We start from the raw sequence: 26,854 nt of genomic DNA, 5'->3' as shown, positions 1-26,854 counted from the left end.
TTACCTATATGTAAAGTGTCCACAATAACTGTAATGTGATTGATGTAAGACGACGTGTGTCGTTTTTAGGTTCTGTCTGCTGCCTGTTCACAAATATGATGGGTGCATGAAGAGCTGGCACCAGACCAAGGTGCTCTGAGTTAGTGCAGGGATTCAGAAATACTTTATAGGACTTTATAGGCTGTTCCTTGCCACTGTAATCCATCATTAGCTTCTCCTCCAAAGATTAATCTCTTCTAGGTGGGTTCACTGGGCCTATTTTTCTCTGCAAGCACATTCCCTGAAGAGGTAAAGTATTCCTCCAGTGTACTCCATATCTGACAACTCTTCTCTGAGAAAGTATGTAGACCTTTAGAATTAGTTTCAGTGTATGAAAAAAATACTGGAACTTGTGTTTTGTTCAGCAAGTGACAGAGAGGATTCCTTCCAGCAAGAAACAATTGCTATGGTTTAGCTCTTGTAGCAGCATGCCTGTTAAATCCATATTAAAGTGTGACCCAGCTGCTCTTTGTCGGTATTTCAGAACCAAGTGGCAAGGCCTTATGCTGCCCTGTATCCAGAGAAATGCTATACTTTGATGTTCAGTGCTGGTTATCGGCAGATCCTGACAAACTCCTCACTCACAGCCCCTTCTCCTAGCACTGAGCAGCCTCATCAGCTGTGCACGAGTTCTCAGTCCTCCTCTGTCTTTATTTACTTTCCTGAAAGGATCCTCTTCCCTCAAAGGGTGTCCCTTCTCATTCACTGGCATCAAAGCTAAGTCTACTCCAGAAACACACCTGGAAATGATAGTACATGTTACATCTAAGCCCATGGATTGTTCAATGTGTATTCAAAGTCCTTTGATATTAACAATGTATGCAATGCAGGGTTTGGTTAAAACTCATGTCCCATCGCAAAATTCCACCAGGAATGGCCACACTGTGCTTCCTGTTTTTGCACAATACTTACTACATTTGTGTAGACTGTGCTGAGTAAAATGATGAGAACCTCAGAGGTGCTTGACTGATGAGAAGAGAGACTCTAAGGCATGGATTGGACTGGCAGGATTGACATGTCTGGGACAGACAGACAGAAGGGGCACTTGGTCTAACTTTGAGTGGGAAGATGGTGTCACACTAAAATGCAGTCTCTTAGATAATATTAATGCACAAGTGATATTGAAGCTTTGAGATGTGGGAGTTCCTCGCTTTATATTGCCTTTGTCTAGTGCTGAAGCAGCCTGCTGTTCTAGCCTGTCTTTCTAGACTCTTAGTCTCTATCTCCCTGTCTCTTTCTAAGTCAAAGTCCTTAGTGCTGGTTGTAACTCTCCTAAGACATCTTTTTGTCTTTTCTTTTTAATAAGCAAGGCCTGTTAAACAATTTCTGCTCCTTATCAAGCTTTCCATTCCTAAGAAAAGAGGGGTTTTCTTCCCCTTTAGGAACATTTGTTCTACTTCTCAGCATTACTCATTTTCAGTATACTGGCAGGTAATATAGACAGCAGGCTTTAGCAACAGATTTTCGGCATCTGAGTCAGAGGATGTATTATAGAAAGAATATAATGTTCTTCAGAAGGAATTAGAGCATTCAATTTGGGACATACGAAATGTAAAAATTCTCAAAATAGAGAGGTTGTAACAGCTCACCACATTGTTCTCAGAGAAAATATGGCCAAATTTGCTCCAATATCTTCTAAGAAAACATGCAACGTCTCTGACATTTTTCATCATCCCTCTTTGCAGGGGAGTTTTAGGTTGGATATCAGGAGAAACTTCTTTACAGAAAGGGTTGTTAAGCACTGGAATTGGCTCCCCAGGGAGGTGGTGGAGTCACCATCCCTGGATGTGTTTAAAAGCCGTTTGGATGTGGTGCTCAGGGACATGATTTAGCGGAGGGCTGTTAGAGTTAGGGTAGGATGGTTAGCTTGTGGTTGGACTCCATGATCTTTAAGGTCTTTTCCAACCTGAGTGATTCTGTGATTCTATGATTCGATGATTTTTTGCACCGGTCTTGACTTTGAATGTAGCGCCGCATGACTTTTGTAACCCGAATTCCATTCTTTCTAATACAAAGTAGCAAAGCATTTGAGTTCCCTGCTGCACAACTGCGTGGAACATAAAAGTACCATCAGTGGGAATTGGTTTGAAAGATTTGTGCATTTTCCTACCTGAAAAGTCTGTCTCTTCTGCTAAGACTTCCAGCATGGCCTGCTGCTGTGCTGCCGCCATAGCAGGTTGTAGCTGTCAGCTGTGGCTCAAGCGAGCAGAGATACTCCAAACTCATTGTCTTCCCACTCCTTGCTCTGTCACTGGAGGTGGTAGCAGCCATTAGCTGGGTGACATTTAAGCTATTTCAAATACAGTTGAACCCACTTCCAGACATGGGGTTAGGGAAAATCCCTGGTTTGTGATCTGCTTCAGGAAACATGAGATGATGATCCAGGAAATGACTGCAGAACAGTAGGTATAAAAATTGTACAAAGCAACCATTCACATACATGAACAAACAACAGCAACAGCAAATTAGTAACAGTAAGAGGCAAACCTTCAGTATTGCGCCCTTTCTTTGTGGATATAAATGCAAATCTTTGTGGAACTGCTGTACAAACAAGCTTTTGTGATCATTTGACTAAACGTGATGAGGAACATTGGAAACAGAAGGCTTTTCAAGATACTTCTCAGTTTCTACAGCATTTTCTATGCAAAGGGTAACTAAACAAAGTTTCACAACCCATTTGTGTTTCTTTTGTATTGCAACCATGACCCTCTGCAGTACCCCTACGTGAGTGGTCCTGTGCTAGGCCTGGAGCACCTTGATGAGAAGTATTGAGACTTCTTCCCTTTCTCTTAGAAAGCCATTCCCCACAGGCATCACCGAAGGCCCCTTCCTCACAGCCTTTCCTTAAAATCCCACTTTACCATGCTGCCCGGCAGCAGTAACAGCAGGCTAGTAACACTACTGCCAATTGCACTGACTGCCTTTGTGTCAGCCTTTGATTGTTTCCTCTTCTTCATACTGCCAACAGATTAAAGGGCTGGGGCAGTGCTTATCTCCTCCTTTTCTGTATATCACTTAGTTCAGCAGGATCTAGTTCACAGTGAGGCTGTCACAGAGATTGCAGAATCATAGAATCATAGAATGCCCTGGGTTGAAAAGGACCACAGTGATCATCTGGTTTCAGCCCCCTGCTATGTGCAGGGTCGCCAACCACCAGACCAGGCTGCCCAGAGCCACATCCAGCCTGGCCTTGAATGCCTACAGGGATGGGGCATCCACAGCCTCTTTGGACAACCTGTTCCGGTGCGTCACCGCCCTTGTGTGAAGAATTCCCTCCTAAGTTCTAACCTAAACCTCCCCTGTCTCAGTTTAAAACCATTCCCCCTTGTCCTATCACTATCCACCCTTGGAAACAGCCATTCCCCCTCCTGCTTATACACTCCCTTCAAATATTGGAAGGACACAATGAGGTCTCCCTGGAGCCTTCTCCAAGCTAAACAAGCCCAATTCCCTCAACCTTTCTTTACAGGAGAGGTGCTCCAGCCCTCTGCTCATCTTAGTGGTCCTCCTCTGGACTGGTTCCAAGAGTTCCACATCTTTCTTGCTGGAGGCCGCAGGCCTGGACGCACTACTCCAGATAAAGCAAAAGAAATAAAAAATACGTATACTGCAAAGTAATAATAGAGTTAAATGAAGGAAGTAATAAAGCCTCATACTTAGCATATTGTGCATATTTTTAAACGTTTACTAATGGAAAAGATCACCATAGAAATAATAATTGTTGCTATTTTTGCCTTGTGTATATCTTTTCATCTATAAATTTCTGAGCACACTAATGAAAGACTTAGCACATATCCAAGTACAAATAATTCCCATCTGGAAGCATAGGATGCTGAGAGAGAAGTAATCAAATGCCAACAATGTCCTCATTTGACGTTATCACTGCAGATCTGGTGGTTAGTTTCCGTTTTTAATTAGCTCGCACTCTTGGTTTAACAGAATTAGATTATGCCCTCCTCTACTTTTTGTTGCACGGCCCTGTAGTCACCGTCAGATCTTGGATGTTTGCTATGGGCATGTACCAGCAAATCTGTAACTTCTGAAGTGACTCAGTCATAGGCTGGAAACGCCTGCATGCTACTCTGCTAGGGTTCAGCAATAAGGCTAAGTTCAGCTTCAGAGCTGAAGTTGGTAATTTCCTTCCCATTGTACCACACATTTTGTGTGGTAAAATAATTCTTCCCCCTAATTTCTTACTGACAGCATTAACATTTCAGCTTTTCCTCTCTGGGCTGGCAACCGTCTCTTCTCTGTCAGAAACAGCCAAGCAATCAGTGTCAGCACTAATGCACACCTTTCCTTTGGAATCAGGCAGCCCAGAATCCAGTCTTTTCTGTAGGAAGCAGCAAGTTTTTACCTTTCTTTCTCTTTCTTTTACCTTTCTTTCTGTAAGTGGCTTGATGGCTTTTCATTTTGCCATGCACCAAGGGGAAGAGATGAAGGTAAGGACTTTCTCATTTTCCATTTGACAGCAAGATGAGTGGTTCCCATACCTGATTTGGAGACCAGCAACCCATATGCAACCCTCAGAGAGTCTAACTGCTCTCCCCATTTCACAAGCTAACAAGCTCTCCGCCATCCATGGGTCAGCTCTGAGTCAGCCCTGGGTTTGTGCCATGGGCCTGTCACGAGGAGCTAGGCAGCCAAATAGGCAAAAGGTGCCACACTGAGCTCTATCGTTCTGTAGCTGTTTCAGTTGGAATTCCTTTTTCATACTTCCCAGAGCAGACAGAGACTCAGACCCTCTTTGGGAAACGGGGAAGACTTCACTCAGCTCCTGTCACTGAGCCAAGCCCCCTGCCCAGCTCTGCTGGCCCTGATGCTGCCTGCTCAGATGGCTCAAAACAGAGAAGAGGAACAAGAAGGAAAAGTGGCAGGTGGCAGCTGCAGTAGAACCAGATCAGGAAGCCTTTCCTCCTTGGGACAAGCAACATTAGGAACCGCATTCTTTTTCTGGCTGTGCTGTGGTTGGCTATTTAAAAAATGTCCTTGTGCTGCAGACTTTGAGCTTTTTGCTTTAAAAAATCCACAGCATTCTGTGACATTCTCCCCATCTCACCTGGGGCCAGCCTCAGACGAAAATTAAAGAACTTGTGAGTGTGAGGATCAGGTGAGGAGGCCCCTTGGTGCTGCTCTGTGTACCGGTTGTGATGCTTTAAGTAAGTGAATTGTTTCAAGGGGTGATCAGTCTTTCTTGTCAGGTTTGCTGCATGGCCTTGCCTGTGCAAGATATGTAATAGCCTTTTCTGTGGCCCTCCTGTATTAACAGAAAGCTGGCAAAGCTGTTGGTAGCCCTTACCAGTTGCCCTTCTTGTGACGAAGCCACCCTGTTTTGCAGACGCTGAATTGGCCAGGATAGCTGCTTTCATCAGCACCAGAATTTGCCTACATTAAAGGCTGGGGGTGAGTGAGTAAAAAAGTGGCGAGCAGGCCTGTGGGGACTGGCATACACCCATGCAGTGCTGTTCTTTGTGCAGCCTGGATGACAATAATCCTTTTGTGAAATTCTGAGGGGAATTAGCAGAGGTCTTTGGTATCTGTTGCCAGCTGTTGCTTTCTCCCCCTTTTTTTTCACTTCTCCTGGTTTGACAGAAAAAGAGATAGAGTTGGCTAGATGACTGATGTCAAGTCCTTGGATAAGGCATCTAAATATCTGACGTTTATCACTGAATTATGCAATCAGTATAGGATGGGAGAAAATGTAATGGTGAGACCAATTCATTCCTAAAGCTTGCTAGCAGGACAAGAAAATGTGCCAGTGGTAACAGTCAAACTACTCAAGCTAATTAGAAAGCACTGCTAAGATCTATAAGCCGGTGGCTTCTATCACAGAATGACCCAGGTTGGAAGGGACCTGAAGGATCATGAATCTCCAACCCTCCTGCCACATGCAGGGCCACCAACTTCCACATTTAACACTAGACCAGGCTGCCCAGGGCCCCATCCAACCTGGCCTTGAACACCTCCAGGGACGGGGCATCCACAACCTCTCTGGGCAGTCTGTTCCAGCACCTCACCATTCTTCTGTAAAGAACTTCCCCCTGACATCCAACCTAAATCTTCCCTCCCTCAACTTCAAACCATTTCCCCTTGTCCTGTTATTATCAACCCTTGAGTTTGACTCAAGAGTTGACTCCCCTCCTGTTTGTAGGCTCCCTTTAGGTACTGAAAGGCTGCAATGAGGTCACCCCTCAGCCTTCTTTTCTCCAGGCTGAACAAGCCCAGCTCCCTCAGCCTGTCTTTGTAGGGGAGATGCTCCAGCCCCCTGACCATCTTTGTGGCTCTCCTCTGGATCCTCTCCAACAGCTCCCTGTCTTTCTTGTACTGGGGCTCCAGACCTGGACCAGCACTCCAGGTGGGGCCTCACAAGAACAGAGAGGCACAATCACCTCCCTGTCCCTGCTGGCCACCTCTCTTCTGATGGAGTCCAGGATACCATTTGATTTCTGAGCTGCAGGAGCACACTGCTGGCTCATGTTAAGCTTTTCACACATCAGGAACCCCCGGTCCTTCTCCGCAGAGCTGCACTCAAGGGCTGCTCCTTCCAGTCTGTATGGATGCCTGGGATTCCTTCGGCCCAAGTTCAAAACCTCACACTTTGCTGTGTTGAACCTCATCAGGTTCACCTGGGCTCACCTTTCAAGCCTGTTGAGGTCCCTCTGAATGGCATCCCTTCCTTCCACTGTGTCAGCTGCACCACTCAGCTTGGTGTCATCAGCCAACTTGCTGAGGGTGCCCTCAATTCTGTCATCGATGTCATTGACAAAGATGTTAAAGAGCACCGGTCCCAAGGCAGACCCCTGGGGGATGCCGCTCGTTACCGGCCTCCACCTGAACACAGAACCATTGATGACCACCCTACTCTAACCAAAGTCCCGGAACCTGTGGTTGTGTTCTTGGCACAGGACTGAAATGTGCCAGCCCATCTGCAATGAGAGAGCAATGAAGTTTGCCAGGTTTGGACTGATCCAAGTCCAATTTCTCCTTAATTATGCTAATAGTAGACCGGGGACAACATATTTCTCTTGGCTTTTGACCTGATCATTAGGACTGCTACAAGTATTTCCTATCTCTTCAACCTATTTTCATCTGGAGGAGGTTACACAGTGTGCAGCATCTCAAGGAGAACAACACCCAAGTAAACTGAACAATATGAATGTTTCAAGTAGGAATAGGTTTTGATAAGCTATCCTAATGCTGTTTTGGTAGCTTCAGAAACAATTTGTTGGGCAAGAAGAATCTTGTTATGTAACCTAAGGGAAGGTGTGTTATCTAAGGTCCCTGGCCTGTGGCAAGACGTTGGCTGGAGTAGGTAGACCACAGTGACATGTTGTGTTCTGCAGCACCATGTGTCTGGTCAACAGTTATTGTTTGATCCTTTTTTTGCAGTAGAAATTAAAAACTGGATGCAACATCTGGGATCCAACCATTGACACAGTTTTCTGAAGTTGTCTAAAATAGTATGTAGCGTTTTCTGCCTACCTATATATCTGGCATCTTCAAGGGGCATTATCCCTTGTCAGACAGAGGGGCCATAGGGAGCCCAAACATAAGGAGCTGTCTTTTTGCACGGGAATGGTCTGTTTTGGTGGAGGTAATTTCACACTGCTGTAGGCAACTTTTGAAATCAGCTCCTTGCTGGAACACCAAATTTGGTGGCAGATTCTCCAGCTCATTTGCAGAAATGGATATGCCACAAGTAATTTCCCTAGAAGCTGTCTCCCAGCACGTGGCTGTAGATCTACAGCTTTGGTCCTTGTCTTGTTAGAGTGATGAAGAAATCCCTGCCAATTTATATGTCGCTTAGATGGAAACAAAGTAGAGAACTGTCAAAACACAGTAGGAAAAAAATCTTTCCCTCTGAAGTAGACACAGCAGCAGGGATGGTGGTGAGCTTGTGTTATGCTAGTAGAGAGAAGTACTCTCCAGCAGGTACATTGTGATGGAACTTTTTATCCCATGCCATGCAAAGACATGCAAGTTACACATTAGTGTACAAGGGCTGCTCCAAAAGTAATGCCTTCTATTTTACTATGTTGGCCCACAACATCTCAGGCAGATGATGGTATAGCAGTAGAAGCTGAACCTTCCCACTAATATTCCATTACATGTTGTTGCCATGTGACAGATGGCAGCAGAGGGGCATCCTGACAGAATAGCATCTCACGTGGAAGTGCATGAAGTAAAGGTGTGTCACTGAACTCCTCCATGCAGACAAAATGGCACCCACTGACATTCACTGATGGTTGATGAACACTTATGGAGACCAAACAGTGGATGTGACCACAGTGAGGCAGTGGGTGGTGTGTTTTGGCAGTGGCAACAGTGACATAAATGACAAATCATGTTCCAAACAGCCATGTACAGATGTCGCATCACAAAATGCAGAATGTCTTGATCAGCTCACTTGCTTGAATAGGCAGATTATGAACAGGGAACTGGACTGGCTGCACCATCCTACCACATTCACTCTATAGTCCAGATTTGGCACCTTCCAACTTCTATCTGTTTGAGCTGATAGAAGAGACTTGTGTGACATTTTCCTAGCAATGATGCTGTCACAGCAGCTGTGTAACAGTGGTCACCTCTGCTGGTGAGGATTTTTGCAAGCATGACATGCAGGCTCTTGTTTATTGCTGATGAAAATGCAGAGCTACAGCTGGTGACTATGCTTACAAAGAGTGTTTTGTAGTTGACAATGTGCTCTATCAAATAGTGTTAATATGCTCTTTGTATCTGTTGTAGTTTCCATGGAAATAAATAGGAGGCATTATTTTCAGAGCAACCTACGTTGTTTCTTCATTAGCGGTATGGGCCCCAGGAGAGGGACAAGCACAGGTGAATTGTCACAAACCTGTGTTTTGTCTTCTAGGTTCAGTGTTAAATGCTGCTTTTAGTGTTTCTGTCATGATAGTACGAGAAAGTCCTACAGTGTGGGAGAGTCTTACAGTATGGAAAAGTCTCTGCCCTTTCTTACATTGTGATCTTAGTAGCTAATGTGAGTGATGGGGGCACAGCAAAAGGTATGTTTAGACAACACAATCTCAATCACTGTGGAGGAGTATTGCTGCTAAAAGCACCTGCCCCCTTCTTTCCTTTGCTATTGCTGATTTGTTCAGCCTGACACTTGTGCTTCTCTGGTCCACCTTTGTTAAGAGTGCAGGAAACTAACTCCGCAAAGAAGTAAATCCTTGCTACGGCAGTAAGCTGGATACATTTACTGGAGGGAACCAGCAAGGATGGGAGTGTGTGCTGAGGAAGAGCAGGGGTTGGGAAAGAAAGGGGCAGATCTCATTGGAAACAGTGAGTGCCAGAACAGGTGAGCTGTCTTCTCCAAATGCAGCCCTACTGCTCACAGCTGCTGAATCATGGCACCATGGCAGACCTCAGCCCCAAGAGCCACTGTTGGATGGGCTTTGCTAAGCCTCTGGCTTGGGGGAAGTTACATGATCCTCTAGGATAGCAGAGAGAAATGAAAATGAGGAAAAGGGAAGTTGAAATGCAGGGGCAGGCTTTCACATCCTGCTGCTGGGATTAACTGGTGCGCTCCAAAATCTTCTGGGGAAGTCAAATGAAAAATCAGAACAGCACATTTGTTACTCAAGGGACGCTCAGTCTTAACATATGGGGGAATGCAGGGAAAAATGGGGTGCCGTAATCTGGCTCTGTGCACACCAGATCCCAGCACAGATGTCACATGGATCAGCCCAGGGCACGTGATCCCTGTGTCCCTCTGGGGAAGGAGGAGCGTGTGGCAGGAGATTTATGCTGCTTTTAGGCTGGCTGCAAGGGATGGCAGGTGACTGAGCATAATGGTAGAGAGGTGCAAGTAGGTGATGCTAGATCTCATGGAGAAAATCTTGCCAATACAACAAATAAACTGTGGGAACTTGCAGAGCACCAAAGCCTAAGTCAGCACTTGCATTGTGTAGCTGCAACATGTATGATTACCAAGAGTCCTAATGCTCCTAGTAATGGATTTACTGCACTGTGAAACCACAGACATAGGTAGAGGAATGCAAATGAGGTCTGGAAGCATTCAGAACTCCCAGATCTACTGTAAGCACTCATCAGGATAGATTAACAGCTTGCCATGTCCAGCATCTACATGAAAAGCTGGGAAGGGGGATGTGATAAATTACCTTTCCATATTCTGATTGCATCTAATTTGGTGACTGACCATCTGTCTACTTTGTTTAGCTTCCTTTTATGTCTGCAGCATATGTGCTGGCTTTCAAAATCACTTGCAGATGTAGAATTATTTCATATAACAATCCCTTTTATTCTTTCACATTAGACATTCAAGTGTATGGAATTAGATACTTAGAAGTATGGGGTACTGGAAAATGGATTTTTTTTTAACCAATGTCTTTCCCATAATCTTTTCCTTTCTTTTTTTTTCTTTTTTTCTTGAATGTGTGCTCTAAAGAGTTCTGGGCCAGCCTTCCCAAGCACAGAGCCTCAGTCCCAAGTACTGCCACATACCCATGTCCAAAGGGCCCCCACGTGAGGAAGCTATCAGTGTTGCCCCCCATGAGCAGATTCTTTGAACAGATACAGGAGTTTCCCATAGATTGTCAGGCCTGCAGTGACAACAACTGAAAGCTTTAAATAAGCAAAACCTGAATTCCACATGGAGCGCCTCGACTTTGCTTAAAATTTTGTTCCTGAGGATTTCAGGACAACAAACTCTAAGCACTCCTCAACTGGGAGTGAAAATGCTTTCAAGCCAGCTCTGAAGTTAATGTATTTCTAAAGACGTTTCATCTCCTCTCACGTCCTTTTATTTTCTGGCTCAGCTTTATACAACATGCTGGCACCATCCTTTTGCTACAACTCATCACAAGCAGTATCTTCTGCCTGCTGGCATTTGGCTCATGCTTGAAATGAAGGATCACAAATATTTCCATTTCTTTCATCAGAAAGTTAAGAATCTCTGCGTTAAATTATCAGTGATGAAAAGTCTTCTCTGCAAGCAGGTCTCGGTTATTCATCTGGAAGCAGGACAGCACGGATAGTGGACATCTTGAATCAGAGAGAGTTCAGAAAAAGCAGAAAGAAAGAAATATTTTGACTTGCATTGAAAGAGAAACATTTCCAAAACAGATGGTGAAATCAAAAGGCTTGAGAAAAAGAATTTGAGGATAAATGAATTACTTGGTTTGACCTAAAATGCACCAGCTTTGAGCGTTTTCTTTCATATTTCATTTAGTAGGAAGTGAACTTGAAGGAAACATTGAAAGAGAAAGCTGAAAAGAGATGCATTTTATTCTGAAAGGAAACCAGAACTGAAACAAATGATTTTTTTTTCCCCAAAAAGCATTTTAGTTTTTTTCTGACCAAACAATTAAAACCCAGCATTGTGATGTTACTGAAGCTTCTTGTGCCAGTAAAAGAAGGACCTCCAAGACATAATTCCTGCATCTGTCCATGTAACTTAAGTTGCTTTCCAGGTGGGAAGAAGAGAGAGAGCAGGAGGAGGATGCAAATAGCCATGAGGAGACAGCACTTGCAGGTTCTGCTGCCATCTCCTCCAGTGAAGGTCCCTGGGGCCCCAGCACTGGTTTGCTGTCAGGACTCGCAGAGCAAATAAATGTGCCTGGGGCTCCCAGCTTGCACTGTGAGCAGATGGGGAAGTCTAGAGCTCGTGGGAGAAAATCAAAACCTCTTGTTCTGAAATGGCTTCAATCTGCTGAGGGAGAGATCTCTGTACGGATAATAAAAGAAGCTGAAATTCGTATTGATGGTATAATCCATTTAGCATTCCCATATCTGTGGATTTAAGAAACAGCCATTAGATCAAGGAATTTCTGAGATCTCTTCCTGCTTGTTAGTGGCACCTGAGGTGAAACCTTGATTCAGGGCAAACTGCTTCTGCTTCTTTGGTATTTGATCTTCCTGAAAGTCATTTCTGAATCCTAGAATCATAGAATCATTTGAATTGGAAGGGAACTTGCTGTCCTTGAAAGACCGCTATCAAACTGCTATTTGCTCCTGCTAGTACAGGGAAGGCACAAGAAATTTCTGCCACGTATATAAGAGATTCTTACTGTCATGGGCAGGATAGCTCGGCTCTGAAATATTATTTGCCTATGAACGAGTACTGAGATAACCATCTTAATGGGGAAATAGTTATTTCTGGAAAGAACAGCCTCTTTGCAGAGCCATCTTTATATAAGTATGATGGAAGGTGTGACCATAGAAGTGTGTGTGTTACAAAGGCATGAATAAAGCCTCAAACCCATACATAATTCAGTAGAAGCATTCTAATCCAAGTATTTTGGCAGCGTGTCACTGTTTGGAAGGGCATATGACTGCTGGTGTTTGCTTGCTCTCCAGATATACTATGTACTCTGTAGATTAAAAAATAATCTATTTTGGCATAAGACAAAGGAAAGAAACAATAGCTTTAAAGCACAGATATTAAGCACAGAAATCCTTCTGGTGGCAATCACCACCAAGGAGGCTCACATTGAGCAAAAATGGTCTGGTACAGCAGGTTCTGGCTAGCAAAGCTCCATTGTCATTTATGAGCAACCGCATTTAAGTGGTTAGGATGTCTTCATTCTGTTCTGATTTGGCTGGTCTCCTTGTGCTTATTGCTCTCTGAGCACATAACAGACTAACCCTGCCACTTCATTTCCACGTTCAGTAACACAGTCCTTTCTTCATCAGGTCATTCTTCCATGCATTGCCATTTGCTGGGTATTGCACTGGAAGAACTCATGAAAGGTAATCATAGAATTGTCAAGGTTGGAAAAGGTCACCAAGATCATCTGGTCCAACCATCAGCTCATCACCACCATGCCCACTAACCATGTCACCCACTGCGATGGTGCTTCACTTGAATTGGGCAGCAGAAGTCCAAGGCAGGAGAGGCTGGGCTAGCTAGAAAATGCTTCAGAATAAGTAAGATGTAAATTTTAGGTACGGAAATTGCACTTGCAAAATATGCCTGTGTGAATTCTGGCTTTAGAGAAAGTCTGGAAGCCACAAAGCTGACCGCCTTTAGCTGGGAATGACAGTAGAGGAGGTTTAGACTGAACTACATTATCCAGTGCTTAGGATCCACCAAAACTAGTTGCAAACATACACAGTACATCTGAGGATCACCAGTGGTTTACCATCATCAGAAGGGGCAGAAAGCCATTCTCCTTTAATCCAACTCTAACCACACCAGCTCTGCTTGAGGCCTCACAGTTGTGCCCCTGCTCTTGAACTACAAATGGTGAAGAAATTCTAACTGGGCAGGAGCTGGCCATCTTTGTCTATGTCAGGGTTACTCTTCAGCCAGCAGGGCAGTTTCAGCTGGCTCTGTCATTCTTCCAGATAAGCACTAGAATCAATTCTTGGAAGAGCTGGAGGGTCTCACCTGGTGTGAGGGCTGGTGGAGGACCAGCATTTACCCACCAGTGGCCAGGAGCAAGAGGGCAGTCACAGCCCAGTACCTGGGAGCTGATGTACTGTAATTGCGCAGCTCAGAGGTTATAAAGGTCGATACTTGCTGCAGGATTCATAGTGCTGCATTGCTTTTTTCTCTCCATGTAGAACTTCTGAGTTTAGAGGGAAAAGCAGTTTGTTGGAGGCACAGTTATGTGCCCCTTGCAGCTAGAAGTGTAGGTGCTGAGTTGGCAGGCATACTATAAACAACGTCAGAAAAAGCTGAACCTTTGGACTGAGAATTACTCACCCCTGGTTTGCTTTTTTCTCCCCTCCCATGTCCTATGAATCTATGGAGACACTGCTTCTCCTTATGTCATCAAACCCGTGTCAAGTACGCATGCTTTGTCCCTTCCATGGAAACTCAAAAAGCCAGAGAAATAACATAAACACAGTTGAAAATCTCATCAAGAAGCAACTGTTGGCACAGGTCATTTCTGCCATATCATTTTTGCTGCATAAATGTTGCTCTTTTTGAGTTTGTGTCAGTACACAGCCTGTATTTTGGAGCACAGCAACACCTGCTGCAGTTCCTGCCCTTCGTGCTGCTGAGCTGTCTGAATACTGACTGCTGCTGAACAGTGGTGTAAACAAAGATCTGAGATTTCATGGGAAGGGACTTTCTGGAGTCTAAGCAAGGCTTGCAACCAGAACAGCTTAAAACTGCAAATGTATATAGAAATCCAGATTCTGTAGAAAAGACTTATGTGGGACTTCTAGAAGAGGAAAGATTTAGTCCCTTTTCATTAATAGTATGAGGAAATTCCCATGTTTCCCTTAGAACATTTTACTGTAACTAATTGCAGATGACAGTCTTCTCGAACAGGACAAGCTCCAGCTCTGATTCTTCATAAATACCAAATTAATTAGAAAAGAATTAGAGACAAACTGTTGCACATAAGAAATTGCTCAAGAATGGAATGCTTTCCATGGTGATTTTTTTTTTCCCCTTTTTTAAATAGAAGTTGAGTTCTTAAGTTCAAACCAATGTTCATGGGCTACAGTAATAATCTTCTGACTGAAGATTATTGTTATTATTCATATTCTGGAAGAAGGAGATAACTGTGCAAGTGCCTCTCCAAACAATTCAGAAAGGTGTTTTTAATACCTTTACTTATTTCTTTTATTGCTCCTTTAAACTTCAGACTGCTTCTGGTTTCATTTTTTTTCTCTGTCAAAACCACAAATATTTGGTTACAATGAGGTTAGTTCATCTCCAGTTTTCACTGCTTTCCTTCCTTTCTTTCAAACCTTGCATGTGCAGTGGTTAGCTTGATGGATGGATGGTTGGCTTCAGGTTCCAGTTCTTTGGAAGAACCAGAGCTTGACACGACGCTGGGACTGAAAACTGTGAAGATGTCAGCTTTCCGCAGAGTCATCTTTTCAGTTGTTCACCTTTTCTCCATCTTTTCCACTGACAGCTGTGCTATTGTTTATGAGGAATGATACAGATGACCACCCTGCTGTGCTAGAAGTATCAGTGGGCCAAGCACTGCAAAAAACCACATCCCCTGCTCCAGCAGCTCCCCACAGTAAACACAAGTGCCTGTTTGTACAGAGCCTAACGGATTACACCACTGTGTATGAAGTGTGGTGAAGAACCACTTCCACAGAGTTCCTAAGAGAAAAGACAAATAGATCTGAAAAGAGACCAGATGAGAACAACTGCACAATTGGAAACAGAGAATTACTTCTATTTAGCCATACAGAATCCATTGTCCTGCCTTCCCCATAAAAAAAGGACTTCATATCTTCACGTGATCTTCACAGTCTACTTGGGAGAGCACACGAAAGAACCACATCCCCTGTGGCTTTTGGGATCTGTCTCCCACTGTTCAAGCCCAAAGGTGCTTTCATATCCTCCCTGCCAGGCTGCTCTTGGCCCTGAGGTGAAGCTGGAGCTGAGCTGCCCAAGCCCCAAAGTCTCGCTCTGACCTCAAAATACATTCTTGAAGTTATCCTTTAGTCTGTGGACTAGCAACTTATCTGCTATGCCCTAATTTTATAGAATCTAGAATGATTTGAGTTGGAAAGGACTCCTAAAAGCCATCTGGTCCAACTCTCCTGCAATGAACAGGGACACCTACAGCTAAATCAGGTTGCTCAGAGCCATGTCCAGTCTGACCTTGAGTGTCTCCAGGGATGGGCATCCACCCCCTCTCCAGGCAACCCGTGCCTCATTACCCTGATTGTAAAAACTTCTTCCTTATATCCAGTCTATATCTCCCCTCTTTAAGTTTGAAATCATTTCTCCTTGTCATATCAAATTTGCAATAACGTAATTCACGGTGTGCAAATGATGCTCTCCTGAGTAATCACCTGAAAAATTTATGTTGGGTTAAAATTACTTCTTCTCAAAAAGTCCCTGTTCCCTCCTTTGACTATAAAGAGATTTAAAAGAGTAACTGATACAGGTATTTAACCCCTTGGTGACCGTATTACTAGTGTAAATCCTGCTCAGTCAAGATGGCAGTGCTGCTGCTAATAACATGAGTTAGCAAACATATGCCAGCAGCAAATGTATTCCTCTGCTTGACATGAAGGAAGCGTGGCTAAGGTTAATCATAAGGAAGTTCTACTTAATCATTGCTTCTACTTCACACCCAGAGTTAAGTACATGAATTAGAGTAATACAGGGCAATTTTCAGGAGGAAAAAAAAAAAAAACCAACAAAAAACACCCTAAAATTTTGCTATTATCTCCCTGTGAGACTGCAATTTGTAATTTGCACTGTAATTCCATCAGCTGTCTTTTCTGCTTCTGTGCACAATCAGATACATCATCACTGTGTCATTAAAGAAACAATTATTCTAACAACAGAACTAATAAGTGCCTTCTGTTAAACCCAGGATTTAGGCAGCAAACACAAATAGACCTTTTACATCAATACTGGTTAGAATGAACAGTGACATTTAATGTCACCCCCTCATTCATGAATTGCTATGTTGTCACTGCAAGCCACAGAGTAGAGGAAAATAAAAATGAGACAAGTGCAGAAAATGCAAAGTTATTCATGGGAGTGAAGAAACTGTGTCTATTTAAAGATGTTAGTCAAAAAGTCTAAAGTTAGCAAATATTTGAATCCTACATGAATTCCATATTTAAGATTGCAGGACTGAATATTTAATGAGAATTTGGTTAACATCTTGGTTCTTTTTCAGGTACAGTACATTTCCTACCCTAGTCAGAGGTGTTAACTTGGTCAACTCATGCAGCATTTGCATGACTCTTATTTCCTCAGGATTATAATATTTAGTTGGGTATTTTTTACAGCAGTACTTCTTATTATTATGTGTGAATTGTAAGCAATGTAGTAGTGTTTGCAGAGAATCTAGAGATGCTTTATAGATAGGGAACGCTGCTGTTAGAATGAAACAAAGGAACCTGAGAATCCTATGACAATTGCCACTTTTCTTCTTCACGTTCCATATATCAAAAAACAGATCATAGGGAGCAGCAAGGTTAACAGCTATATAGTTAAAATTCTGCTATAAAATTAGACTAAATGTAAACAGTAATTAAAGCTAAGTAAAAGAAAAATAAAAATGTCCAACATTCCCATCCTGTGGCCATCACAACCGCTCTAGGAGAGTGCAGAGTAAATAGATGAGGAAAAATACAGTGGACCAACATCAGCTAACCAAAAGCTTCTTTCTGTCCCACAGCAGTGGCACTGTTGGGTATGGCATACAGTCACCTGCTCATTTCTTATTGCAGTGCTGCTGCCTCTCAGCATCTCCTCCTTTCCCCTTCTGGCTTGTCAAAGGATGTTTAAGAAGATCTCATAGCAACTATGGGATCTCCATGAAACAGGAAGTTCTTGGAGGGCATAAACAGTGAGTTGATCTCCATGACTTCATTTCTGTTCCTGCAGGTAGACAATTGGTTGGAAACTTTTCAGTGCTTCCTGAGACCTTCTAACTGGCCTGAAATACAGTGTTCTCTCTTTCTCAAAACTGTCAGTACCCTTTCCTCCACATTAACTTTGAAACACTTTCAAGGCCAGTCCCAGTTCCACGCTGGCCATGAGATGCAGCACCAAAATAAAAACTAAAAATGGAAAAGACAGGTAAATCAATCCAATCATAAGTAATAATGAGACAGATGACCCAAACATTTATGAAGAGTTACCACAAAAATTCCCATCAGACACAAACATACACACTATTAATGATAACAACACAGGTAATGTGGAGCGTTCAGAGTCATTGTGAAGTGCAAGAGGAAAAGCAGCAAAACATTTAGGCAAAAGTAGCCTTTTGTTTTTTATGTGTACATACTGATATTTGACCCCTGCTTGGCTGCCACTGTTTGAGTTGGCTACAGAGATTCTAGGGACAGGAGCTGCATCTTTTCTTGTGTTTGGACAGCACCTGGTATTATGAGATCCCAACTGTGATTTGGCAATACCAACCTGCAAACTGCAGTAGTGGTGTTATCAACAGAAGCTTTGACAACCTAGTACATTTCCTCTGCTCCCAATCAATTACATTCCATTCCCTCAGTGTCACTTCCACGTTGTTTCACTCAACCTCAAATCAGGAAAGGTGATGAAAAGTTCACAAGGCCATAAAGGACTACAAACAGTCCTGCTTGTATCAGCAACTCCATAGCTTATGGTAAAAATTCCATTCTAAAAAGACCACTTAGGAAAATAATATAAAAAAAATCAAATCCCATCTCCAAAGTTCTCCTGTCACTTGTTTTAGCCAATAAAGTGATATACTTCAAAAAAATGTAACACTAATATTTTCTGAGTAAACAGTTCTTCGTTACTGACCCACTCAAGTCATGGGTGCTTTCTACAAGGATGAGTGGGATTTAAGCCAGGCATGGGAAAAAGGACCCCTGAAGAACAGTATTATGAAAAGAGGAACACTAAAAAGCTCAAAAGAAGAAGCTGTTGCCCTGTGCTGCTTAGTCACTGTGTGTGCTGGCAAGTTTCAAAGGCATTACTCTTTTTTTTTTTTTTTTTTTCTTTCTTTCTTCCTCTTTACCTCATATGTTCAGTTGGAAGGGTGTGTAGAGAAGCAAACTTTCAAAAAGATTAGTCATCTTTAAAGTTACAGTCTTCTATTGTTAACAGCAGATGAGGCAAACCTTTCCAAAATGTGGATTCATCTAGGCAGCTGTCCAAAGGGACTCATCTGCAGGGGAGGATGAAGTGGGTGCTCAGGCTATGTACAACTCCCACGTAGGACCCATCATAAATTATAATAGTCCTTTACAGCCAAGCGTATAGGCAGTGGAAATCTTGTCAGATTGCCGTGGGAACATGAAGCAAACTTTAGGTGAGAATATTCTGGGTTAAAGAAGAAAAGCCTAGCACATCCTAGCAGACAACCGTCAGTGAGCCCTTAAAAAATACACCTCTTGGAATACAGTACTGCAAGCCAGCACCCGCCGTGCAACTAGCTCTCATGCATTGAAAAGGCAGTCTCAACAAATTGTGCAAAGAACAGATACGATAATTGCGTTGATCCAACTGATTCTATCAGCAGCTAAAGAGTAACAACATACCCAAAGCGTCAATATAAGCTTTACAAAGTGCTTAGCACCACTTGCACATGAAAGCCTTCTCAGCACTCTCTATTCATCAATAGTTGGTTCATGCCATTGACATACAAAAGTGTAATACCTATGTAAATGCTACATCTCCTTCAAGGGAAGTACTTTGAGCAGTTTCAAAGGGCTTGAACGTCACCACTGCTACAACCCACGCTGTGCAGCTGCAGGCTGAGTGGAGTGGCAGTTCTGGTACTGCAGTCTGTTCCACCCAGCCCATCTGTGATAGAAAGGGAAGGCAGAAGACAAGGGCGAGGCTGGCAGCTAACAGCTCTCTTGTGGGAGGCTGTTGGACCAGCAGGACCCAGCCACACACTCCCAGGTTAACAGAGTTACTTCCATGACATATATCTAGGGTAGGATTGTATGTGATAGGCTACAAGGAAAAGAAATAGCAAAAATAAGTGCTGCTATTTTTTCAAGAGTTACCAATGTTTTGGGTTTTTTTGGGTTTTTTTTTTGGTTTTTTTTTTTGGTATTCTGAGTCTTTATTACTCCATGCAAGTTTATTTTCAGAGAACAGCTCTATAAGCCTGCATAACGCATTTTTTCTTCTGCATTAAAAGTAATAACAGACAGCAACTCCTCAGTATGAACTCTCCCAAGCAATTCCTGTGCCTCAACAAATACTGCAGGCATCCTTTATTTCTTTCGTAAAAGCAAACAAAAAAAACCAAAAACCAAAAAACAAAACAAAAAAACCCCAAAACAACAAAAACCAAACCCATAACCCCAAACAAAAACAACAAAAAACACTCCCCAAGAACAGACACCCACCCACCCCTCAGCTTCAAAAAGAGATTCTCATCAGTCATGGCCATTCCATCACCATTCCCTCAGTCACCCCAAGGAACCACTCAGGAGCCTGAGAACCGACTAGAAAAATTGAAAGGCCTCTAGCTTCAGGGGAAAACTACTGAGGAAATTCCCAAACTCACTTCTCAAGGACAAGAATTGTAAGTGTGCATGCTACAGGCTGCTTTGTTTAGACAGGCAGGAACAGCTTCACTGATTCACTGGCAGCGATGCAGATACATGCAGGGACACAGCTCTGTTGACTAGCCCTCTTGTCTCTTGACGTGCCTGCCACAGGCTGGCAAAATACCTGGTAGTGAAATAAGTGGATGCTAAAATAGTTTCATATGACTCCCTACCTTCGTTTCATGGTTCCTCCAAACAACGGGAGGAGATGCTTTACAGCTATTGATACTGAAGGGCAGATGCAGGTAAACCACAGTGATTCATTCTATATAATCCATTTGAAAGGATACAGAATGCAGTTACACCTTGACCCAAATGTTACTTCCTTCTAAGGCAACTTTTATGCATGGTGTTAACAGTGTAACTCCTTGGAAAAATCTCAGAACAGGATTTCTTCAGCTTTTACCACAAAAGATGGAATACCTCCCCCATAATGCAGTTGTGTCACAAACCAATCAACCAACCATGGTGGCTTGGCTCAGTTTTTTTTCCAGCAATGTGCATAATTAGAAGCTATCAGCACTGAGTTTAGCTAAACTGAAAAATAATACAAGCTAAACTCTGGAACAGTTGCAAAACAAGAAGACAAGATGCTTCAGTGTAGCAAAATTCAGAATCATGTTCCGTGTTCCCCCAGATGGTCATTTAACCCCACCTGAACAGCCAGTAGCTCTCCCAAATTCTAATGTTAATCTGAGGCCTATTCCTCCTTAACACTGAGTTAGGGACCTGAAAAGACAATGGCAGTACATACTTATTTTCCCCCTCAACATGAGCAAAATAATAATAATAAAATAAACCCCCACCAACTAAATAAAAAAATGCATGACCAAACTTTTTTTTCAGGATCAAGTCTCTGAAGTTTAATGCCTTCAGGCTCACATGCATTCCCTTTAGCTTTGGCCACTCAAGGCACAGCAAATCAGGAGTGCAGTCCCCTCACCCTTCGTTTCTTGTTAATGGAAAAGTAGTTTAACAACGCAATGCTGAAGGGCTTTTTCCCCTCAAGTTAAGTGGGATCAATCTGACGTACAGGGACTCTCCTGCAACAGCTGGAGCTACACTCAACACAGAGGACTTGTTTGTATTTCTTGCAAACTGTATTAGCTACACTAGAAAATGCTGGTAAGAGGAGGGACTGAAATACTTGAAGTCGGACACAAATTTACATTTGAGCTCTCAGTGGGTCATCTCTCCCAGGCATTACTCTGTAGCAGAAGGGATAGGTGTTCAGATGGGTTTCTGAGCAACTGGGCAAGCCACTGCATGATCAGCAAAGCTCACATCCTTGCTCTCCCCGCGTAACCTCAGCTGCTTCCCCACGTCCCCAAGAACACTTCCCCTTCTTCCTCCTCTCACTTCTGTTCCCAAACCACCAACTGCGGGCTGCTTGGTTTGGAGCTGCATGCATCCTCATCAAGCAGCATCAAGCTGAGCCTTTTTTTCTGTTTAACCATAAATTTGGATGGCTCTCAAAGGAGTTACTGTCAGCATGTAACTAACTAGATTTCACGTAAGTTTTAGTAAGGCAGTAACTTAAAAATATATCTAGGTACACCAAAATATGACAGTCTAGCAAGGCAATGCAGTGAAATTTCCCTTCAGAGAAGCTTCTGCTTGTAGTTAAGACACGTTACAAAAAGCCTTAATCCTAAACCTTTTTTAATTAGGTATTGACCTTTACATAGTGGCAAAAACTAGCATTAAATCTTCTCAGAGATTTTTAGTGGCATAGAAATAAGGTCAGTGTGCTATTTTAAGTCAAGCACCACCGCTCTCCCAGGCCCTTATTTAGATGCACTTCTCTACAAAAACCTTGTTGTGTCTTCATTTGCTTTGACACGAGCTTTTGGAGAGGAACTGCTAAGGAAAAAAGTTACTGTCTAGCAAAAAACTCCACCATATTTTTAAAGCGTCTTATTCTTCTGTTATGCAAGACAATGTCAGAATCTTCACAATAAAGGAAAATCTAAAACAAGGATACAATCATTAAGGTTGGAAAAGACCAGTGGGATCATCTAGCCCAACCATAAAGCAGGTTTACCATCCAGTACGCAAGCAGTACCTGAGTATGTAGCACGCATGAGTGGATTCAAGCCTTAACAATTCATGGGCTGTTTTCATTTCAGTAAAACAAAAACTTGCAGATTTTGAACTCCTAACCATTGAGAAAGACACCCATAAAAAGCAGTATTAATAAAAAAGTGACGGGCTTCCAGGCCTCTAGAATATCCTAAGCATAAGATACAATAAAAGATATCCAATGTTCACATCGCAGTCTCGCTGCCTTGCACACTGTCACAGGAAGTAAATAAACACAGGACATTCCAGTGTACTATTAAAAAGACACCAGTAAGTGCTCCAGTTTTCTGTACCATACAACTTTATTTTCAAATTCACATATTTCTAGGCAATGTATCCAAAAATATTTGACTCAAGAGTACCTTTAGATTGTAGATATCCTGGAACAGGGCATCAAGCCTTTCCTATCTCCAAACAAAACATAAGTTTCAGCTCATGTTATAAAAAGTAACCATGTGGAATGTGACAAGTCATAATGTGAAATCAAAGTGCTTTAGTCCTGCAGAGCAAACAGACACTAGTGGTTATCCAGCCATTTGTCAATATATCTCTAACACCAACAGTACCAATTTTTTAGGGTTTGGACTTGCTGCGACGGCACTCCACCTTGAGAAAGGCTTTGGACCATTATCATGAAGTCTCGTGAGCTAACAGTCAGTTACACCATATGAGTTGGCAAAAGCTTTCACTTAGATACTTCAAACAGTGAGTGAGAATGATGCATAAGGGAACATTTTCCAAGTTCCCTTAGTAATTACCAAGTTCTACTGTATTACACAAGATAAAATGATGTTCCAGTTAGTCTTTTAAAACCCAAACTATGCTGTATTCCAAATCCCAAAGCATCAAAGCTCACAAATAATTTCCTCAAACCCCAACAGCTAAGACTCAATATGTTTGTGCAATTATTTGCTATTCACATGTGAAAAGAAAAACACTTCACTCAACAGATCCTCTAAAGAAATGGTAAGCAGAAAGTTACTTTAATTAGACTGGGAAGCAGATAGTTGCTTGAAACATACTCAATTCAGAACTGCCATATTGCAGAAAGTTCATGTTGCAAATGTCCAATTGGAGACCTTTTTGCAGAAGCCTAAAAAGCTATTTACCTTCCATAATGAAGGGAGTTTAGGACTTCAGCATTTAATTCTCTCCTCTGGTGCAAACGAACTTTGCAGAATTATGTGTATGATTTTTTTTTCAGACACTCAATTGTTGTACGAGCCTAAAAAGGAAAGGCTGAAGAAAAATTCCTGGTCCTGTTCAGATGTAAAGACAAAGTGCTTTGCAAAACTGACTATATCCACTGTATTTGTAGCAACCAACCCAAAAAGAAGGCACATGAAATCTATATTATAGCGATAAATTATAAATTAAAGCAGAACCTCTGTATAATTTCTAGCCTTTCTGCATGAAATTAATGACCAGCACCTATACAGAGTTTCAGTTATTTTTAATGTAACTACTCCCAGAAATACTTAAATGTCTCCTGCATGCTTATGCAAACACTGACTTTCATTAGGTTTTGACACAAAGTGCAGATACTGGTAATTTATCTGCATGGGAAGTCTGAAACAGATAAATCGCTGCCACTCCCTTCCTCTGTCACTAAAAGCGTAAGCCACCAGCAACAGCCACAGGCAGCTGTTACCTTGAAAGTGCACCACTCCCAGCAGCAGTTCCCCCATGAAGTGTTCTAGCAGCTATGGAACATACTTCATCAGTGTCTCAGATTTGGAATTTACTGTGTTGAAGTCTAAGCACTTTCTGTTAAAGCTACCTGATGGGCAGGCACATACATTCTGAGGAAGCCAACTGCAAACACACTCTGACAAACGTTGCATTGAGACGGGCAGTACCTTAATATCTAAGCACAGCTGAACTTCCACCTTGAGCAGCATTCAGGATCCAGGGACAGCTCATTCTCAATGAGAGCCTCCTAGATTTCACTGGAATTGCTACCACTAAAGCAGAGAAACAAGATTCAAGGTCTCAGAAAGCTTTAGCAGACAGATAGCATGTTCAAAGCCTTGGTTATTATTTCTCCGGAAATACAAGTTTAAAAGAACTCAAACACCATTGCCATCACTCATCACACTGCTTTTATGGAGAGGAACGGAACTTCAGAGTTCTGGTTATTCACTTTGTACCTCCCCTGCTCCTTTTCTCCTCCTCCTATTCACAAAGTAAGTTGAAGGGATTGGCACCTGAGTTTTTAGCAAACACAGATCTGTATCTTCTACATTACAGGACCACATGAAAATTGCATGCAATGGTGTCTGTGCTCTTTTCTAGAGCAGAGTGACTTTCACAAGTAACACATTCAACACAATTTTCTGTTTTTGAATGCAGTGAGTTACACAAACAACAGTAACAAGACTTGACCAGACTTAATAAACAGAACTGTACTAGGTCTGGCACTTGAGAATTCACAGTGATTAACATAAAACTGCTTTGCCTAAGACAAAATAAGATACCAAATATATAAAAGACCCTTCACTTACACTGTATCAGTATCCCAACAGTGACAAGCAAGATCAGTAGTACCTCAGACAGCAGAGACTTCAGCACGCAGCTAACTTTGTTCATTGCTTGCAGTGCAATGCTTTTTTTTTATTATTTGCAACATCAAATCCGGCAATTTTCAATGCATAAAGTCAACACAGACTCAAGTCTTTGCTGGACTGAAATTTGGATTCTGACAGGAAACTGTTACATATGATCTCATTTTGGGTACCAACTCCACACTGTGCCAGGTGGTATTGCTGTTAACAAGAAACTTAAAATACACCTGTGTATTACTGAGGTGGTGCTTATATAGCAAGTTATGAGCAATTTATAGTACGGGTTGATAATACAAGAGTAGAACATCTGCATTTTCCTTTCCCTCGCTCAACTCGCTAATCCTAGGAGGTTTATGAACACGTTTCTGACCCAGAAGCATCCCAGTGTTTCTCAGCTCACCCACTGCCCCTTGTCCCAGCAAGGGCCCAGCCAAGGCACCACCTCTTCGGCAGCTGCCAGAAACCCAACTGCAGATTCCAGCAAGGCTCTGGGACCACCTCCCCCAAGAACACGAGTTCAGACGAGCGCCTGCTTCGACCTACAACCTGGGGCACTCTGGTCCAGGCACCCACCTCTCCCTTGACCCTACCCAAAGATGTTGGACTTTGGCCTGAGCTTGAACGATGTCTTCAGGGATTTCTCCTCGTGCTCATCCTCTTCAGTGTCACCACGAAAGGAGGGCGTGTTGTGGATGATCTGAGTCCTGAAGCGGATCTTATTAAGCCGAGGCTTCATCCGCCCGCTGCCTGAGGCTTTCCTGGCCATCTCCTTGCCCTTGCCTGGCACTGCTGCCCCATCGGCACCCTCGTTTTCCTCCCCAGCGCTGTGATGGTGGTGATGGTGGTGGGAAAGGCGGTAGCTCATGAGGTTGGAGGGCAACACCTTGGAGAGCCTCCAGCGCACGCTCCCGTTGCTGGTGGCCCCTTCCTCTTCTTCCTCCTCCTCATCCAGGGCTCCCACCAGGCTCCGCATGTCCCCCGAGGTGCCCTGGTGCAGATACTGGGCAGCCTTACGCCCGCTGTAGTCGCGGATGTCCACATCGGCATCGTAAGCGCCCACCAGCAGCTTCACCACCTCGGTGTGGCCGTGCATGGCGGCGATGTGCAGCGCCGTGTGCCCGCCGCTGGTGCGCGCATTGATGTCCACAGGCAGCTGGTGCCGCTGGGCAAAGTTGACCAGGGTGGCCAGCAGCTCCTGCCGCCCATGCTTGGCGGCCCAATGCAGCGCCGTGAAGCCGGTGATGAAGTCCTTCTTACAGAACAGCGCCGGCTCGCAGCTCAGCAGCCCCTCCAGCGTCTCCCACCGCCCGTCCGAAGCCGACAGCATCCACGCGTGCTCCAGCGGGTCCAAAGCCACCGAGCCCGTCGTGCTGCCCTCCTCCTCGGCGGAGGACGAGGCCACCGAGGCGCTGTCCGAGTCGCCGCCACCGCTGCGTCCGCGACCCCCTCCGGGCGGGACGCCGCGCTTCAGCTGCGGCGAGCCGCCCCGCGCCGTCTCCCTCAGGCTCCTGCGGCCGCCCGCCGCCCCGCCGGACCCCTCCGCTGCCTCCTCCGCCGTTACTGCCGCCTCCTCGCCGCCGCCGCCGCCGCGGCCGGGCGCCGGTCCTCGCCGGGAGCCCTTCCGCTGCCCTCCGCCCGCCGCCGGGTTCGGCAGGGGCGCCTCACCCCGCCGCCCCTCGGGCTCCGCGCGGCCGCCGGCATCTCCGCGCGCCGCCGCCTCCCGCTCAGCGCCCGCCCGCGGGGAGGGCGGTGGGCTCGGCCGCTCCGCGCTGCCCTCCGCCGCCGCCTCGGGGCTCACGGCGCCGGCGGCTCCCGGGGCGCAGTACCGGCGCCGGAGGCACACGTACTTGGCGCCGGTGTCGGGCTCCTGGCGCACGGTGGCCACGGCGTTGACCAGTTCCTTGAAGCGCTGCCGGGCGGCGGCGCGGCGCTCGGGCTCCGGGGGGCTGAGCCAGCCCCGGAAATGCTCCCGCAGCTCCTCGTGGCGCGCCCGCCCGCCCCGCTCGGCCAGGAACCGCACCACCGTCTCCTGGCCCAGCTCGGCTGGCTCCGCCATCACCGCCGCTTCCCCATCGCGCTGCCGCTGACTGCCGCCCAGGGTGCGGCGCGGCCGCCGTTGCCGCCCGAGCCCCTCCTCCGGGCGGCGCGGCCGGTTCAGAGCCGCGGCGCCGGCGCGCCCTCCT

At 44.5% G+C, this 26,854-nt stretch overlaps 1 protein-coding gene across 1 annotated transcript; it reads right to left on the bottom strand.

Annotated features, from left to right (window-relative positions):
* Positions 1-22,390: 22,390 nt before the first annotated feature.
* Positions 22,391-26,811, bottom strand: SOWAHC (sosondowah ankyrin repeat domain family member C). The gene has a single exon (XM_052664747.1). The coding sequence runs from the start codon at positions 26,725-26,727 to the stop codon at positions 25,258-25,260; it is 1,470 nt and encodes a 489-aa protein (XP_052520707.1). The 5' UTR covers positions 26,728-26,811; the 3' UTR covers positions 22,391-25,257.
* Between the last annotated feature and the right edge of the window lie 43 nt (positions 26,812-26,854).

Source organism: Tympanuchus pallidicinctus, unplaced genomic scaffold (genome assembly GCF_026119805.1).
Source record: "Tympanuchus pallidicinctus isolate F22 unplaced genomic scaffold, pur_lepc_1.0 scaffold6, whole genome shotgun sequence".
NCBI classification, from domain to species: domain Eukaryota; kingdom Metazoa; phylum Chordata; class Aves; order Galliformes; family Phasianidae; genus Tympanuchus; species Tympanuchus pallidicinctus.
The sequence above is the reverse complement of the archived record's forward strand: the minus strand, read 5'-3'. Positions and strand labels throughout refer to the sequence as shown.